Here is a 17019-nt window from a genome sequence, read left to right as displayed (position 1 = left end):
TCAGCCTTGTTTTTAAGCCAAGTGTTGAACTTCGACAACATTGCCCTATCACATCAAGACACAACGGCTTCGTAGTGGAGGCTGTCACAGTATATACTGTGCCTGGGGATATGTGGGGCTACCATTCCGGTTGCTCCTGCTTTAAAGCGGCTTTTTAAACAAAGGAAAAAATTTACTTTTTTATAATTTAAAAAAGTAATAACATTCCGGCCGGTATTAATAAGCTTTTATTTATATAAGCTACTACCGGCTTTATATAAGCGATTTCTATTAACGATATTAATTGAAAAAATAAAATATAGAAAGTATTAGTAAAGTTAATTTTTAAAAATTAAAGTTTTCGTTATAAAAGTATCTCTTTCAGAAGTTCCAGCTAGGGGTTTGTTACAAATATCCGGGACCTCAGGCTTTAGGCAATACGTAGGGCAATTTAATCAGTTTGGGAAGCAGTGCCTAATGGTTTGGGGTGCGGCCACAGGCCTGAGGGTTTGAGTAAGGAGGTGGGGCTCTCGGAGGATTCGGGGGTTCAGGGGTCATGTATATAAGCGGTCTGCTTCGGGCATTCTATTTTAGACAGGACATCGACTTTTATTTCTTCGTATTTTTGTGCCTTGCACGCGTGCAGGCAATTCTGGCCCTCTGATCAGGCCGATCAGGTGCTTATTATGTGGTCTCCGAGCCCATAGAGTCTTTTCTTTGTCCTACGTGGAGTGCGGCCTGCGAGCGAGCCACCGTCACGCAGGTGTGTTCATTCAGAGACCCTGTTGAGGGTATATTTGTGGTGTTGTGGTTGGTTTGTGTGTTTTCTCACCATTTCACTAAGGACTAGCTTCTTTCGCTGGCTCACGGTATGCCCTGAAGACTGCAAAAAGTTATTGAAGTTAAGGGAGTATTGATTCGATATTGATAATGGTATAAATACTTACAAATATGTGAGAAAATAGCTTATTTGGAAATACTGTAGCTTTGAAGGAAATAGATTAAATGTCTGTTTTTTTTTCCTATCGAGTTAGTAAGTCACACGCTAACAATAATAAAAGCTGGATAGGTATACACCAAAAGCCTAGCTAACAGATCTGCGAAACCACGCAACACTTCCAACAAATCAAGTAACAATCCAGTCGATCGTTCCCAGACCCTGGAGGTTTGGGGCTTACAAAGCAGGCAGTACAGTTGGAATGACTTCTGTGAGCAAGTGAACTAAGGCAACAATAACATTTTAAACCTTCTTTGTGTTTCCCAATATCACGGGATCTGCGTTCTTCATTCCTCAGAGCTTTATTTTTAGCGAGCGCCGAGTAACCGTTGAACACAACGTCTGAGACATTCACCATTGACTCGAGGAGATTTTGCAAACGGCCGCCGCTGATGATCTTTGAGGCACTGTGGAGGCAGTCAGCACAGTGTCATTCATTCCAGAGCGCTCTCATCACAGTATGAGAAAAACTCGGTAACAATCACAATGGTGGTGTGGCTGCATCAATCACACCCAAAACCCGACCCGTCCGTTCCATCCTTGCTGGGAACGGAATCCTCTTCCTGCAGCGAAACGTGCAGAATTCACATGTTTCTCCCGCCTTGCGCGCCTCCTCGGTAGGTTGCTCTTGGCAATCGTGAAAACAAGCATTTTTGTCAAGCAAAAGGTCTCGACTGCTGCGGAAAGGGACACAACCACCAAAAGCAAGGGCAAAACGGTGACCGGAATGTGGAAAACGCGGGGAAGACTAGGGCCTGATCCGATGCTTTGTTGAAGCAGACAACAGTTCGTGAAAGCAATCCCTGCTTCCAGCAAGCCCACTGTGACAATCGCAAGTCCCACTGTCCCGTTTGGCAGTCGGAATCACCCAACGATCAGCCAACTCACCTAATTCACACGGTTTCTGCTCTAGTCCAGCTTGCAAAAGCCAGTAAAGCTGAAGCTGAAGCCCGAAAGCACGCGTTCAATCCGCCGAAGGCGCGAAAGCCATCAAAGTGTGCTGGGACCAATCAGCTACTGCTATCTAATCTAATCAATCTACTATCGAATCTTTGCATCCACATCTCACCCATCATCCCACTTTCTCAGTTTTCATTTGTCACAAATCTCACCACCTCTCACCTCCTCTTCACTCATCGCCATCGATTCTCCCTCAAACCTCGCAAAATGCACCGATAAATCAGCAACAACATCAACCAATCTCCCGCATGCAGGTACACCACAGTACCCCTCCCCAAACTCACACGTTGCGCGACTGTCAAAAAAATCCGTTGGGGCAGCGCGGGGGAAGACACCTCCACCTCGGAGGAGCTAACCCTCTACAGCTTAACGCCAGTCAAAGCCCCCGCATCACAAGCTTTTGACGCCAAACCTCGGTATCCACTGCTTTTGGGCATGTCGAGGGCGACAACGACAACCCCGATCCGCCCCTTGCCAAAACCAAAAAAAACCTGGAGAAAGTTACATTTTCTCTGCTGGGCAGAAACAGTGATCGGCCTTGTCCAATTTCCGGAGTCTGCAGCACAGTGATTGCAGGCAATGTGTGAAGTTGGGGATAGAACCCACGTTGCTGGAGAAAGAATTGCCCCTGTTGATCTTCAAACACCACCACACCCACCATCAGTCAAAATCATGCGTTTTGGTGTGTTCGAAACGTACATAGGTAAGATGTCTGTGAGCTTTTGTGAAAACATCAGGGGAAGGAAGTCATTTGCGAGATGGCATGAAGTGATGATGATGTTGAGCGTGAAGGTGTGGGATTATCAATGAAGGATCAAAGTGGCTAAACCGCATCAAGATGCTCTTTGTTCCTGTGATTGTGGTTGGTTGTCGTGGCATCAACCCCTGAACAATGTCAACATACGGGATACCGTCCGTCGGGTGCGGCCCGCGATAATGGATGCTGGCAGCCGTTTGTCGCACGGCTTCCACCGGTCTGTTCATCCGTCTGTCATTCCGGTCCCGTTGAAAGTTTATTTAGACTTCAGCCTCACAAATGCAGACGGTCAAGAGTTGTGTCCACAGTGCCACTAAGGTGTCCGGCTTAACTTCACTCAGATTGTAATTGTAGGTGCAGAATCTCCCTTATTGTGGCCACTTTCTAGCGTACCCGATTGAAACCAAGAAACACGAGGATGACCAAGATGATCCAGACTGCATAAACCCATACTTTGCCAGCCATGGATGTGCTTAAATGTATATGTACCTTTCCTAATATGATCATCAAGATAAAAGAAGCCACGCCGTAACATGACATACAATGCATTACACATAAACCAATTCCGTCCTCCCTGACCAATGACCTCGACTAGCCTCAAGCCAGTCTCAGCATCATCTCGTTACTCTCTGGCTTCATCTCTGGTTTCCCTCCTCCCTGAACCCTTTTATAAAGCCAAGCCGCAAACTTGACCGAAGGCTCGTCCACCATCCTCGTCACAATATCCGCCACCCAAAACGTCAACGGCAACAAGATCAAATGTGGCACCAAAAACGAAAACTCCAACCCGATCGGCCCAACCTTGGGCAACGGCAACAAATCCCTCCACGCCGCCAGCATGTCCACCTCCCCAGCCTCGACCGGCCTCCCCCATCCAACAACATGATACAGCCGATCCCCAACCGTCGCCAAAATCGGCCCATGCACCAAATAAAACGCGAACGAAATCCTCCCCAAAAACTGGCAAAACCTCCCCTCAAACCACCTCCTCAGCCACCCCATCCTCGGCACCGCCGCCACCAGCATATTCGCCGCCCAAAACAGATAAAACCACTTCGGATCGAACACCGCCTGCGGCTTGAGATAACTCAACCAATACCACCCCGGATTCGCCCTCAAATCCTCCACCTTGTTCGTCGCCGACGGCACACCGGCAAGGTACATGCTCACCACAAAAAGATGATAGTAAATAAATGTCTTGTGCCTCTCCAACCTCCTCAGCCAACCAGGAAAATACCCCCCCTCCCTCCTCGCCAACAAGTCCAAATCCGCCTGCAACATCCCCGCGACAAACAACGCCCCGTAATACCCATCCACCACATAAAGGTAATACCCCACCAACACAACCAAACACACCAGTCTCGCCTTAGTCGTCGCCCGGGAGAGCGCCATGCAAGCCATGTAAGTGATCACGCTGCCCCTCATCTCGAGCGGTATCGACCAGGTATGCGTATTCGCCTTGACCCAGATCCAACCCCCTTCTTTGAACAAGAACGAAAAGTTTTTGAACTCGACATACCAATTCCACAGCTCGTCCCCGAACGTCTCCTTGGGTGGGCAGGCAAAGTTCCAGTACCCAAAAAGATGCCACGAGGTGATGTAAACAAGCGTAGTGGCAATAATAGGCAGATACAACCTAAACCACCTCCGGAAAAACGCCGATGCCAAATTATCCGCCAGCTTGAGATGCTCCCCGCTCTGCATCAACGCCAGCGGCTTGACGGAAAGGACATAACCCGAGATGACATAAAACACGGCCACAGCCATGTGCCCCCCGGTAAAAAAGTTCCTAATGCCATAAAATGTAGACAGCCGAAACTCCCCGTCGAAACCGTAGGCGTTCTCAAAGTAGACAGCAGACTGCAGGCTCTCCGCGCCGTGAGCCCAGAGCTGGTGGTGGTGGATGTACACGAGAAAGGCGGCGAACCCGCGCAGACCGTCGAGGTATGCTGTTGGTCGGAGCTGTCGTGGAGAGCTGTCTGCCGAGGCGGCTTTTGGCCAGAGGATGTGCCGGAGGCCGCGGAGGATGGCTTTGAGGGAGAAGGAAGGGCCGGTTGACTTGACGGCGGAGGAGGAGTCGTTTCCCGTGCCGTCTAGGATGCCTTCGCGGAGGGAGTGCATTTTGAAGGCGGCGACATTGACTGTCTGCCTGCCCGAGAGTGGAAAGTAGGTAAACAAAGATGTCGAGGTTCCGATCTGTCCGCTGTGGGGCGAAAAGGTCTCAGGAGATAAGCGCGGTAAGTGCCAGAGGGAGAGAGGAGGGAAAAGTCGTTTTGTCGTCGTCGACTTTGCGGTTCGGGAACCAGTGAGTGCGTACGACTCCGAGACCACTCAGCTGGAAAATATTCTTCAGGGGAAAAAGAAGAAAATCCACCGAGAGCCAGCGGTCGAACAGAGAGAATCAAGAAAACACTGTGGCACCGTCGGGGTCTTGAAGTTGAAGCGGGATTGGCGGGATCAACACCGGATAAGCCTCCCGGGTTTTCAGATGGCAGCAACAGTTCGTATCAAAACGCACGCTCCCCCTCTCTATCTACACGAAAAAAAGCGGAAAAATCACAAGCAGAAAATGCAAACGCGGGGAACAAACTGATCATGACGAAATAATTAACCATCGCCTGTCGCCCGCCGTATCTGCGTTCCAGCGGAGAGGCCATGGCAAGCTGGAAGCTAGGAAGTACCTGCACTGAGATCTTGATTTCAACGCCCGCCCAGGTAGCCTAGCGAGACAAGGGGGGGGTGCACGGTATACCAGGCAATATCTGGGGTGTGCCTGTCTGCACAGTGCGCCATAGCCCCGACCGATGACTGGCTGATAGCGCACAGACCAGTCCCACACAAGTCTACCAAAAACGGCAACGACCGATCGCGTCGAGCAGGGGTTGGCAGCTTGGTGAGCTTAGCCTGCTTTACAGTGGGGCACCGCTCCCGCAACCGGGCAGGGGATTCGGTTTTTGGAAAACAGCCCCTATCGCGTCTGACAGATCTCACTGGCTGACGGGCGGATGGGACACTCACGAATGCCAACAGCATGATTGGATCAGCAACAGTCGCAGCAGCTTCGCCACGAATCAAGCACTCATCAGAGTAGAATTAAAACCTGCACGAACCTGTAGGAAACAAGAGCGAGAGTGGTGGGGAAGATAGTGAACACAGCTGTCCATGGCCTGCCCCTGGTGCCCTGGGCGTGGACAGTGTCAGAAGAATTTTCTCGGGCCTCCATGATTGGATCTGGGGCCTGGGGACCCCGGCAAGGTGTCGGCGCTAGGTGACCAAAATGGCCGCGTCCATGATGAATTTCCCGCGCGAGTTTGCATCCGGCAGAGGCAGACACCGACTGGTGCCAGTGCTGACAAGATAAGGAACCACTTGGCCGCCGATTGGAGGGGCCTAGACCTCTCTCTTGCTCTCTCTCTCTCTCTCCTACCTGACCTCGTGATACTGCTACTCGTGTATCCTCCTCTTCTCTCTTCCACTTTTTCCTTCGTCTCGAGACCTCACCTCCTGCTCGTCTCGTCTTGTCTCGTCACACTCGCTTTTTTGCTCGAGAGATACATCCCAGTGGGGACTGGGGTCAGGCGTTGTCGCCCAACGGCACTTTTCCAGACTACGCCACACCGACTCGTCAGCCAGCTCACGACTCCAAGTACTGTTGTCTGGTCGCGCTCGCTATTTTCCCACGTCGTACCACCGGGAAACCACGATTCATTCACGGAATTGACGAGTAGCTTTACTTTCGCTTGAACAAATATCGGGTCGCCCAGCATGATGTCCAAACTTGGTTCCCCATTGGGGTCGCCAACCTTGGCCGCCACCACAGCTCAGTTCCGCAACCGCCTACCAACACAGTTCCGTCGTTGCCTCCCAATATACGTTGCCGCCATCATCCTCATCTTCTTCACCTTTAACCTGAATCTTTTCCACTCGCGTGTTCGCGAAGTCACCTCGAACGCCGCCGCCCTCGCCCGTCCACCGGTCCCGGTGGTGGCTGCGCCAGCTGTGCCCATCACGCCAGTAGGACCAGCTCAGACCCCCAAAGCCGTCCGCACCGAGTTCCCCAGAAAGATTTGGCAGACATGGAAGGTCAACCCTCTTAGATTCGAGGAGCGTGACATCAATACCGCCCGCTCATGGGTTGGCAAGAACCCCGATTACCGATACGAGGTGTTGACTGACGACAATGACATGAAGTACGTCGAGTGGCACTTTGGCCCCGAGGGCTTCAACCGCCCCGACATTGTCAACTTTTACCGCGACGTCAAGGCTGCCATTGTCAAGGCCGATCTCCTCCGCTACATCGTCATGTATGCCGAGGGTGGTCTGTACGCCGATATCGATGTCGAGGCCTTGAAGCCTCTCTCCAAGTTCATCCCCGACCGTTACAACGTCAAGGATATCGATATGGTTATTGGCGTCGAGATTGATGAGCCTGACTGGAAGGATCACCCCATTCTTGGTCCCAAGTCGCGTTCTTTCTGCCAGTGGACCTTCATGTGCAAGCCCCAGCTGCCCGTCATGATGAGACTTATTGAGCAGATCATGACATGGCTGAATGGTGTTGCCAAGGAGCAGAACGTCCCTCTTGCCGACGTCAAGCTCGATTTCGACCAGATCATCAGCGGTACTGGTCCGTCTGCCTTCACCACCGCCATTCTCGCCGAGATGGATCTTCACAAGGAGGACCCCAACATCAAGGTCGACTGGGATCTCTTTCACGACCTCCAGGAATCCAAGCTCGTAAGCCGCACCCTCGTCCTCACCGTCGAGGCTTTCGCTGCCGGCCAAGGCCACTCGGATTCAGGCAACCACGACGCCAGAGCTGCTCTCGTCAGACACCACTACCACGCTTCCAACTGGCCCAGCAGACATCCCCGCTACAGCCACCCTGCCTATGGTGAGGTTGAGAAGTGCAACTGGAACGATGAGTGCGTCAAGACCTGGGACAAGAACGTCGAGGCCTTTGCCAAGATGACCGAGGAGGAGCAGAGGAAGATTGTCGCGCAGAAGGAGCAAGAAAGGAAGGAGGCCGCCGAGAAGGCCAAGGCTGAAGAGGAGAAGAGAAAGAAGGACCGTGAGGAGGCCGAGAAGAGGAAGAAGGAGGAGGAGGAAAAGAAGAGGAAAGAAGCCGAAGCGAAAAAGGCCGAAGCCCAAGAGGCCAAGCGCAAGGAGGAAGAGGAGAAGAGAAAGGAGGAGGAAAAGAAGGGTTGGCTGCATTTTTCATGAGCATTTTTCTTCTGCGAACAGCATCATCAGGAGCCGGAGAGTGTTTGCTTCAAGAGGCGAAGGAATTCCGGGGAATAACAACTAATGACGAGACGGCGTCCTCGCTACACTTTGCTCGACGGCAGTGACACCACATGGCCGAGCCGAGCTGGGAAAGGTACGGACGACGACAACGAGAGACGAAAAGAATACGAGCCCAGTGTATATGTCTCTGCCTTTACTGTAATATCAATTTGGGTGGGGGGTGAGGTTTGGGAATGAGGGGCGCTTCGGGTATGGGATGTTTGGATGGGAACTGACCTTGTACATAACTGCTCTTTCGCGTCAAGTGCGGGTACCTACTTGATCGAAGAGCAAGTCCGCGCTGGTGTATTTGGGGCGCCTTGGTCGCCGGCAAGACATTATTACGATACATTAATAGAAAAAATCCATAAACGGTCGCAGTTCGCATGTTGATGGGATGACAGTTGCTGTCTGTGGGTTGATGGTGAGATGTGGCCAAGAGCAAGAATGTGTGAGGTCTCGATAAGAAACGGGCGGCATCACATGATGCCGAGCCACAGTAAGGGAGGCTCCAGAGCGCCTTTTCCCGTGTTCGTGACAGTTCGGACACCTGCTGCCGTCCATCAAACTCAGCTTTGACACCAAGTGACGTCTGCTGCCAAGAGCGCCCCCCACCTCGAGACATCAACGACGATGGCACCCCCACGACGGGATGGAACAAAACGACAGCAAAACCACGTGGAATGATGGATGCACACACACACACACACACACACACACACACACACACACGGACAAGAGGATTGTTCAACACGTGGGACTACAGATAACCAACACGGGAGCCAGCATTATCACGTCCCAAAACCCAGTCCTGTGCAATGTCCTCTTGGTTTGACTGCCCGAGACGAGTCTGAGAAACTCGGTTTGGATGATCACGATTGTCCTTGACAACCTGGATGAATTTTACCCAAACCACCCAAGATCGTCCTTTCGTCTGATATCTCCACAAGTCAACACGGCATTGTTGTATAGGCTTCTGCTGGAAATGCCATGCGCCGAGCCTTGCCGCACAAGAAACACGGCAGAACCTCAAACATCACCCAAAAACTGCCAGCCAATTCCTGTCGCAAACAACAGTATGATCGCCGAGGGGCTCAACATCAACCACTATTTTGCCGGCTCCTTTGGTGATCACCTCATCACCGGCACCATCATGTGCATTCCTATAAGAAGTCTTCTTCGCCAACCCAGGAGTTGTTTCCTTTTCCTGATCTCCCTATCCACTCTTTTCTGACCGACCGGTTCGATCACGCTCTTTTTTTCACGGCGAGACCGTTAATTATCAATTTAATACCTTTGACACCGCTAGTCGGCTTCGCTTCCATCTTTCACCATGCAAACCAAGACCCTCCTCCTCGCCATCCTGGCCTCTGTTGCCTCTGCCCGTTTCGGACAGGAAGGCCTCGTCCAAAGCGTCATCCAAGCTCTCGGCGCTTTCGGTCCCCCAGGCGCAGCTGGTACCCTCGCCGGCCAGACCCCCAGCGTGCTCCTTGCTGGCGCCAGTGCTTGTGCCAAGGTCCGTTACCTCTCTTTCACCTCATTTCTCCCTCCTGCTAACATTTCCCTAGCTCGAACTGGCCGACGAGATTGTTGCCACCCTAGGCAACGACCCCCAGGTCATTGCCGGTGCCGCCGCCCTGGTTGCCGCGGAGAAGAACTTCAACCCTTTCGCTGTTGACATCCCCACCATCTGCAGCAATGCTGCTTTGCCGGCTACTCCTGAGTTGAGGGGAATCATTCCCTTGGTTGATCCTGCCGTGGAGGGGGCTGATATTCAGAATGCCAACTCGGCAGCGAGCTTGCAGGCTCCGTTGGCGGATGCGGGGTTGAGTGTGGCTGATATTTCGAGGGCGGCTGGGTTTGAGAATTTTGAGGAGCAGGCTTAGGCTTAAGGAGTGAAGCTCTAGCGGTGGCGTGTGTTGTGGACTGGAGGGAGGGGGAGGGGAAGGGTGGGATCGTACATGGTGGGATATCCTCACAGCTAACGAGAGAATAACGATGGGTAGTGCAATACATCAGCCGGGTCATCTGATCATCTTCACTATTCCCCCTTAAACAACAAGTACTAAGCGCATGGCATGGCAAACGTGCTTACCAGCCGGCACGCACCTGCGCATCACTCCCCCGGTTGCCCCCCAACAACACAACACGCCCCTTCTAGCAACTTAAGCTGTACCTATTCTAATTTGGGATTTGCAATAAACACGTCTCCCCTTGACCAACCAAACAGCCAACCATGACATTCAGCAGAGTCCCACCCCAAAAACCACAGCGCTCTAGATTTCTGAAACGAGAACACAAATCCAACTACCTTATGGAATCTCCAATTTCCAAACCAGCTCCGCCCTGCTTCCCCCCTGCCTGTCACCCTCTCATCAGTGACCAATCAGACCTAAACCTCCCAAGTCAGACCTTGGGCTCCTTAAACCTAACACGAAAAGCATTACCAACATCTCGTACCTGCTTCCAGCAAGGCGGCCTCCCAGGCCCGCCACACATCGGCTCCGGCTCACGCTTCTCTTTCCAGCAAGGCGGTCCGCCCGGCTTGGTGCAGCGAGTTTCCAGTTCCGGGACAGGGCTGCGCTTCTCCCAGCAGGGAGCGCCCCTCCACGGCTGGTACCGGGGCTCAACCTCGGGGACTACTGGCTCATGTTTCTAGCAGGGTGGACCGCCGGCCTTGGTGCACCTTGCTGCGAGGTCGGTCGACGGGGCGGGGAGGGCGAGGGAGGAGGTTGTGAGGGTGAGGAGGGTGTGGAGGGGGGTGGTGAGGTGCATTTTTGTTTGCGAGATTGGCTGGAGGCTGGAAGGTGGGTATGTGGGAGATGAGTCGTGAGATGAGGGATACTTTTGTGACTTGACACTTGGGGTGGCTGTTGAATACTGGTTTGAAGTGCTTGGAAACTCATGATCATTCTATGCTCTTCGTCGTTTGGCTTACTCAGGTTCGGAGGGCTTAATCCTTTGAGAGGTGTGTGGCGTTTGGTGGCTGCTGTTTCAAGGTCTGATACGTGATCAGAATACCTACATCATGTTTTCACGAAGTTTGAGAAGCAGTCCAATGATATTAGTTGAAGCTAGTTGGCAACGACTGTGTGTCATCACCGGCAACATTCGTGTGATAGCGCTACTTCATTGATAGCTTGCTGAGTGGCGCGTGTGAGGCGTACTCCATGTAACGTTTCTGTAGCTAGTCGTGTAAAGTTCTAAATTATTGGGCCAGTAAGATTACTACAAACAGTTTTGGTGTGCCAAAAGGTGTTGTTGAAATTAATGAGGCTTCAAAAGACCAAGACTGGGGTTATCTGCAGGCGGCTGACAGAGCTGGTTACCAATCTGGGCACCCTTATTGTGTGAACACCCTCATGAAGATGTAACTGAAATTGCTGCCGATAGCAACATGAAACAAACAGAACTATCCAATGCAGGGCATACCTTCTCCTCGTAAACCATCAACCGCCATCCAATCCACAATTCCCACCATCCCTTCAAAAAATTTAACTCAACGCATTCCCAATGTGCTGCCCACTCCCCATCGGCGCCCCAGCCGGAGTATAAACCTTGATGCCCGTTCTCTTCTCCTCGTCAATCTCGGCCTGTCTCTTGGCCTCTGTCGCTTTCACCATCGGGCTCTGGAATTTGGCCATGAACTTGGCCAGTTTTGAGGGCGGCTTGGGGACATAGTTCGGGTCTGGCTCCCCCACTTTCTCATAGTAGAGGTACCGAGTCGGTGCCTGTGGTTGCTTTCCCGTTGTGGTGACCTCGCTGTCGGGGATTACCGTCGAGGCGGTGGCGAGGGATTCATTGGAGGCTTTGGTGGTGAGAGTCTTTTGTTGGCCTGCCTCTTGAGGCTGGGAGGAGGAGGAAGCCATGCTGTGGTGGATGATGTCTTCTGATCTTATTCTTCTGATATTGCGGAGTGGCACGATCTTCTTTCCGCGGCGTCTGGGCTTCGTCAAAGTTAACGTGGATGTCTTTGCCTGTGGTTGCGTAAATGGAGAGGTGAAGACAGGGCGCCAGGGTGATGGGTGGTTGTGCATTTATATCCGAGACCTGGTCCCGCCTTTTGGGCCGTCGTACCTGACAATTCACTTAAAATCGTTCGTCAGCGTTGCATTTGGCATCTCTTCACAGCCAACTCCACGGTCTAGTGATATCGGAATGCACTTACTGTTTGCACAGCCACACTTGGCACAGGCGAGAACAACGGTTTGTTGCCTTGCCATTGTGTGAATATATGTGCCCAAGAGCCCAAAGGATCAGCATAGCCACAAAAGCCATGGCATGATATGCCTTGAGTGCGCATCTTGTGCGTTCGTGACACTAGCGCCACGGTACCTTGGTGACCATCGAGGATAGATACCCACCTGCCCATCCACATGTATCAGATTAATGCCTCCCGGCAAAGTCCACACTGTCGCTCTTACCTTATCTATCAAGGTACCGTCCCAAGTCCATAAGGGGTAGTAGGATCCAGACACCTTACTGATCATGTCCAGTCTCTTGCTTGAACAGCCCGGCCGTATCGTACCACCTACATGCTTCATATTCAACATGTGCATAATAGTAATGCCAAGAATACGTGATATCAACGTAATAAGGGATTGGGTGCCTTATTGCCTGAACTTGGCTGAGCCAATTTTGGGCATTCTTGGATCTTTGTTCACCTTTGAGATCAACTACAGTAGCTCTAGAGGAATTGATGGAATTGAAGATGCCGCCAAACTCTAGCTTACGCCAGTAGCTGGTTGCCCGTTCGATTGACCCTCTAATTACAAAGGTGCCTACACACAGAGTACCTAGGTAAAGAGCTACATATTGAGGGATATGGCAGGATATTATGTAACGACTTTAAGCCTGGTTTTGGTTTTGCGAAGGTGTCGTACAGGACTTGTGGACCCATGCCACGATGGTTGAGAACCGCATCTTGAACCCACTACTGCCCTCTTGGTTGTCTTCTCTGGCTTTCTGTAGAATGTTTCGAATCCGCCGCCTGTACCAATCCCGTTTCTCAGGCGGCGCACTTTGCAGCATACAATAAGAAAATATGCGGTTTTCTAGCGCCCGTCTCGTCAACCATTTAGGACAGCCTCCAAGTCTCAAGGTTCAATGGTAAACGGAAGAGCTGCTTGGCAACTGAACTGTCGAAGGCGGATTGCCACATCTCGGATTTTAACCTCGGCTGTCCGTCGTCAAGGGCCCATATGAACTTGCGGAGCTGTTCCTCCCACTTGGTTTGCACCTGAAACGACCGAGGAGAGTTATAATCCTCCACGTTCCAGATAAGACCCAGACTACCCCTCGGCTTAAGCACACGACAGATCTCACTAAGGCTTTGAACGCTGGCGAACCTAGTCTACCCTATCAGCAAGCTAAGTTATACAAAAGGTCAAAGAGGTGTCACTGGGAAATGTATACATACCAATGAAAGGCCTAATTTACACGCGTAGCATAACATCACCATTAGTTAGTGGCAATACGAGAGGATAACTGCGAGACCAAAAGGAATCAAGTACGAAGTGTTGTGCTACCTGAGCAGCCAATACGCAGTCGACGGATTCACCCGGCAGTGGAATGTGCTGGGCTAACCCGTCCATCACGGTAACATTCTGTAGTCGCTTCTGAGCAAGGAAGTCCCTCATCTGTCCGTGTGGCTCGAGAGCAATTATGCGGAATTTGGGAGACCACGCAGCCAGATCTTCCGTCAACTTCCCGGTCCCTGCACCGAGCTCAAGGATACAGACCTCACCATCAGCAATACTTAGAGAGGGTAGGAGACGATGGATGGCTTGGGTGGGGTAGGACAGGCGGTATTTGTCGTACAAGGCCAGCTTGCCTTAGCGATCGGGGAATAGTGGGTGGAATCTGCCATGTTATCGCTTTGAACTCTGGTTCTAATCACAGGGGTCGGTTGCCGCCGCTGTTGGGTGCAAAGTAAGGTAGGTAGATACTGGTTTCAAATATTCAGGAGGATACACTACCAGGGGTGGTTTGGCAGTTCGGCTGACCCATCACGGACGCCCGTGCAACCGAGGGAAGTGAAATGCAGGGAACCTGGAAGTGAAGTGCAAGAATTCAGAAGGTGTAACAACCACAATGATAAGCCTTGGAACTATTTGCCAACTGGATCTGCATTGCACATAGGTTGGATGACCAGGAAATGGACCACATGTGGATCTGGTCCACCACCACCACACCAGCCACACAACCTTGTTGAGATTACCCCTGAATGCTCACACTGGCCACAACAAGACTGATATTGGGTCAATTTCTATGGGCGTTATACCAAAACGAAGCTCAATCACTGTCAGAGTCAGACATTGCATCTGCTTCTCGCTTGCACCTGGTTTGAACCCGATGACGTGCGCTGCGCCGCACAGGCTGGGCTGGCTCTAGCTGCTCCACATCCTCCTTGGCTACCACTTCTTCCTCCACCACCCTCCCTTCAATGCGGGGCTCTTCCAGTTTACAGAGCCTTATAAACTTAGAATTCGAGTCTTCTCTATTCAACTTGCGCCTTTTTCTTGCTTTCTGGGCCTTCTGGGCGTTCTATTGGTGCCTTACCGCATTAGTTTTGTAGATGAATGCCTCAGATCTTAGTGTGAATATAGTACTAGTGAGAGTCCTTACCGTAAGCCGTTTTCCGGCCGGTATATGGTTCTTAAGTAGGTCCCTAACCTTATTGGCTACCTAGGAATCCCCCACGGAATAGAAAGTAGGTATTTTTAAAGAGAGATTTAACAGCACTATAGGGACTACTACCTAGCTTAAAAAGAGCGGTTTACGCCTACGTATAGGTTATAATCCTGTCCCACGCTAACCGCTAGTAATATTTTCTTTCCTAAAACTATATTTACAGGTAAAATTATATAGCCTAATTAAGTCGACCTTACCGTTAAGTATATAGTTAGTAAGAGCGTTGTTTATAACTATAACCCTTTTATATACTTATTTTATATTAAAAATGTAATTAGTATTAAAAGGTTAAAGGACGTAAGAGTAATAGAAAGGTAGAAAAAGAAAGTAAATATTACTTTTATAGTACCGGATTATAAAACTATCAATAATATATAAGTTATAATTATTATAAATAAAAAATAAAGTTCTAATAAATTTTAAGTTTAATCCTTAATATAAAAACCTTTATAAGTAAAGTAATAGTTAAGTGTTGAAATAGGTGCTATTGAGGCCTGTAAATATAGGCTCAAATAGCTATCGGCGCAGTACACTGAGAGCGAAGAAGACTTTGACTGCAGCATTTGACAGTTGCCGTGGCACTGAAGGAAGGAGGATTACAGGGGCGGCGCCCTGTAATATATAGAAGAAAATCACTGTAACATAGGCTTGTGAGGCACTGATGAGTGTGGTGAACCAGTATATTGATTGAACCTTATAGACTAAAAAATACCACAGTGGATAGGGTGTGAGGCAGAGGTCTTATAGGCCATCGGCCTTTTACTTGCTTCCCGAGGGTGACTCCGTTCTCGGGCCTGAACGCGCGTTTCCCGGGCCCGAACGCCCGCTAAGTGCGCTATCCAAATATAAGGTTAGGGGCCACGTTACAGGCCACGTTGCCGCTACCGTTTGACCACTGCAGGGCACGTTGCCGCTACCGTTTAACCACTGTAGGGCACCGGCCTTAGCGCTCGGCTTCCCGGGACCTCGGATTGCTTCCGGAGGCCGAGCCTTCGCTCTGGTAACCGCAGTCCCTAAACACTGCTGATTCAAGCCATCGTTTTGCCTCTGAGGCCCTGTAATATACAGGGCTCAGATACACTGTAAAATCCACAAACAAAAGCTGTATTTTAATAATATATATAGAGTTTTTATTCTACTTTGAAAACCTAATAATTAAACCGTGTTTTGTTTAACCTTTTATTTTATTTATTTTATTATAGTTATATTTATACTTAAGCTTAATCTAGTGTATGATAAAATATAAAATAAAAAACTTATTAATATTTCCGAAATAACTTTATTAATTTTAACGTAATTAATTTTTTTTAAATTTTATTTTAATATTAAAATAATAGTCAATAAAGTAAAATACTTAATACCTACTAAAAGAGTTAAGATCGCCTTATTTAATTAATACATTAACCGTTAAAACCTTTATATTAATATATGTAAGAACATAACTAAAGCTTTCCTAACGAAAAATTTCTTAAATAATAAAGTTTTCTTAACCGTAAAAAAGTCGCTATTAGTTTTTATAGGTAAGGTTTTTTAGTAAGGTACTATTAATACGGTACTTTAGGGTAAAACGTAAAATCCCGTATATATTAGACGCTTTTCGCTAGCTTATACCAGCGGCAATATCTTTCTAGGCATTTTTAATATCTTCTTTGGTATATTTAGCTATTAGTTAGTACTTAGAGCAAAAAAACGTCAAAGAAAAGCTTTATTTTTGGTCTCTGTGGGTGGAATATAAAGTGTGTGTTGATATCGGGGAGCTTTCGGAGGTCCAGGGTTGTGGAGGGTTAAATGTTGGTAGATGGCTTGGGTAGTGCAAACCTACCTGGGCCACATCCATATGTGGTCCACTTCCTTGTCATCCAACCTAGTCAATGATCTACATCAAGACCTGTACGGATCAATCGATGGTTGGGAATTTGAACCGGCTACAGTAACAAACGGCAATGTTCAGTGGGAGGATGAGGAGGATGAGGAGGATGAAGATGACGAGGACGAGGATGAGGACGATGAAGGACAATGGGTGAGCGATGAAGATGAAGAGGACGACGCATAGAAGGTGTTCAAATGTTCACTAGTTCTGTACCTATACATGACTTGCAAAGTATGCGCTTCCATGCGTATATCTCTCATCAGGTAGCCGGCACTCTCGGAGACGGGAACATGTCGCTGTCATAGCATTCCTTACTATTCACTAATCTTGCATGTTCTTACTACACCATCACATCACTTGACCTCACATTCTAAATACCCTACACCCACTTCTATGCTCCTTCCCAGAATTGCTCGCGACCCACCCGAGAGCTGTCTCACAAATGACGAAACGACCATGAGATCGATGTCTCAACCC

General features: G+C 49.7%; 7 protein-coding genes across 7 annotated transcripts; 4 read left to right on the top strand and 3 right to left on the bottom strand.

The window, feature by feature from the left end:
* Window positions 1-3290: 3290 nt before the first annotated feature.
* QC763_606320 (uncharacterized protein) lies at window positions 3291-4814 on the bottom strand (the record flags this gene model as incomplete). The annotated part of the gene is made up of 1 exon (XM_062914468.1): window positions 3291-4814. One exon carries the CDS (start codon window positions 4812-4814, stop codon window positions 3291-3293), a length of 1524 nt encoding a protein of 507 aa, XP_062763144.1.
* Window positions 4815-5496: 682 nt separating this feature from the next.
* On the top strand, window positions 5497-6437 carry QC763_0095880 (uncharacterized protein; the record flags this gene model as incomplete). The annotated part of the gene is made up of 2 exons (XM_062906317.1): window positions 5497-5961; window positions 6056-6437. The coding sequence occupies exons 1-2, from the start codon at window positions 5915-5917 to the stop codon at window positions 6435-6437; spliced, it is 429 nt and encodes a 142-aa protein (XP_062763143.1). The 5' UTR covers window positions 5497-5914.
* Window positions 6438-6458: 21 nt separating this feature from the next.
* On the top strand, window positions 6459-7916 carry QC763_0095870 (uncharacterized protein; the record flags this gene model as incomplete). The annotated part of the gene is made up of 1 exon (XM_062906316.1): window positions 6459-7916. One exon carries the CDS (start codon window positions 6459-6461, stop codon window positions 7914-7916), a length of 1458 nt encoding a protein of 485 aa, XP_062763142.1.
* Window positions 7917-8695: 779 nt separating this feature from the next.
* On the top strand, window positions 8696-9865 carry QC763_606290 (uncharacterized protein; the record flags this gene model as incomplete). Its single annotated transcript, XM_062914467.1, has 2 exons — window positions 8696-9495; window positions 9548-9865. The coding sequence occupies exons 1-2, from the start codon at window positions 9313-9315 to the stop codon at window positions 9863-9865; spliced, it is 501 nt and encodes a 166-aa protein (XP_062763141.1). The 5' UTR covers window positions 8696-9312.
* Window positions 9866-10215: 350 nt separating this feature from the next.
* On the top strand, window positions 10216-10638 carry QC763_606285 (uncharacterized protein; the record flags this gene model as incomplete). Its single annotated transcript, XM_062914466.1, has 1 exon — window positions 10216-10638. One exon carries the CDS (start codon window positions 10216-10218, stop codon window positions 10636-10638), a length of 423 nt encoding a protein of 140 aa, XP_062763140.1.
* Window positions 10639-11473: 835 nt separating this feature from the next.
* Window positions 11474-12016, bottom strand: QC763_606280 (uncharacterized protein; the record flags this gene model as incomplete). The annotated part of the gene is made up of 1 exon (XM_062914465.1): window positions 11474-12016. One exon carries the CDS (start codon window positions 12014-12016, stop codon window positions 11474-11476), a length of 543 nt encoding a protein of 180 aa, XP_062763139.1.
* Window positions 12017-13056: 1040 nt separating this feature from the next.
* Window positions 13057-13988, bottom strand: QC763_606275 (uncharacterized protein; the record flags this gene model as incomplete). The annotated part of the gene is made up of 3 exons (XM_062914464.1): window positions 13057-13332; window positions 13508-13812; window positions 13955-13988. The coding sequence occupies 3 exons, from the start codon at window positions 13986-13988 to the stop codon at window positions 13057-13059; spliced, it is 615 nt and encodes a 204-aa protein (XP_062763138.1).
* Window positions 13989-17019: the final 3031 nt, after the last annotated feature.

Source organism: Podospora pseudopauciseta, chromosome 6, assembly GCF_035222475.1.
Source record: "Podospora pseudopauciseta strain CBS 411.78 chromosome 6, whole genome shotgun sequence".
NCBI lineage: Eukaryota > Fungi > Ascomycota > Sordariomycetes > Sordariales > Podosporaceae > Podospora > Podospora pseudopauciseta.
This window is presented reverse-complemented; position numbering and strand designations above follow the sequence as displayed.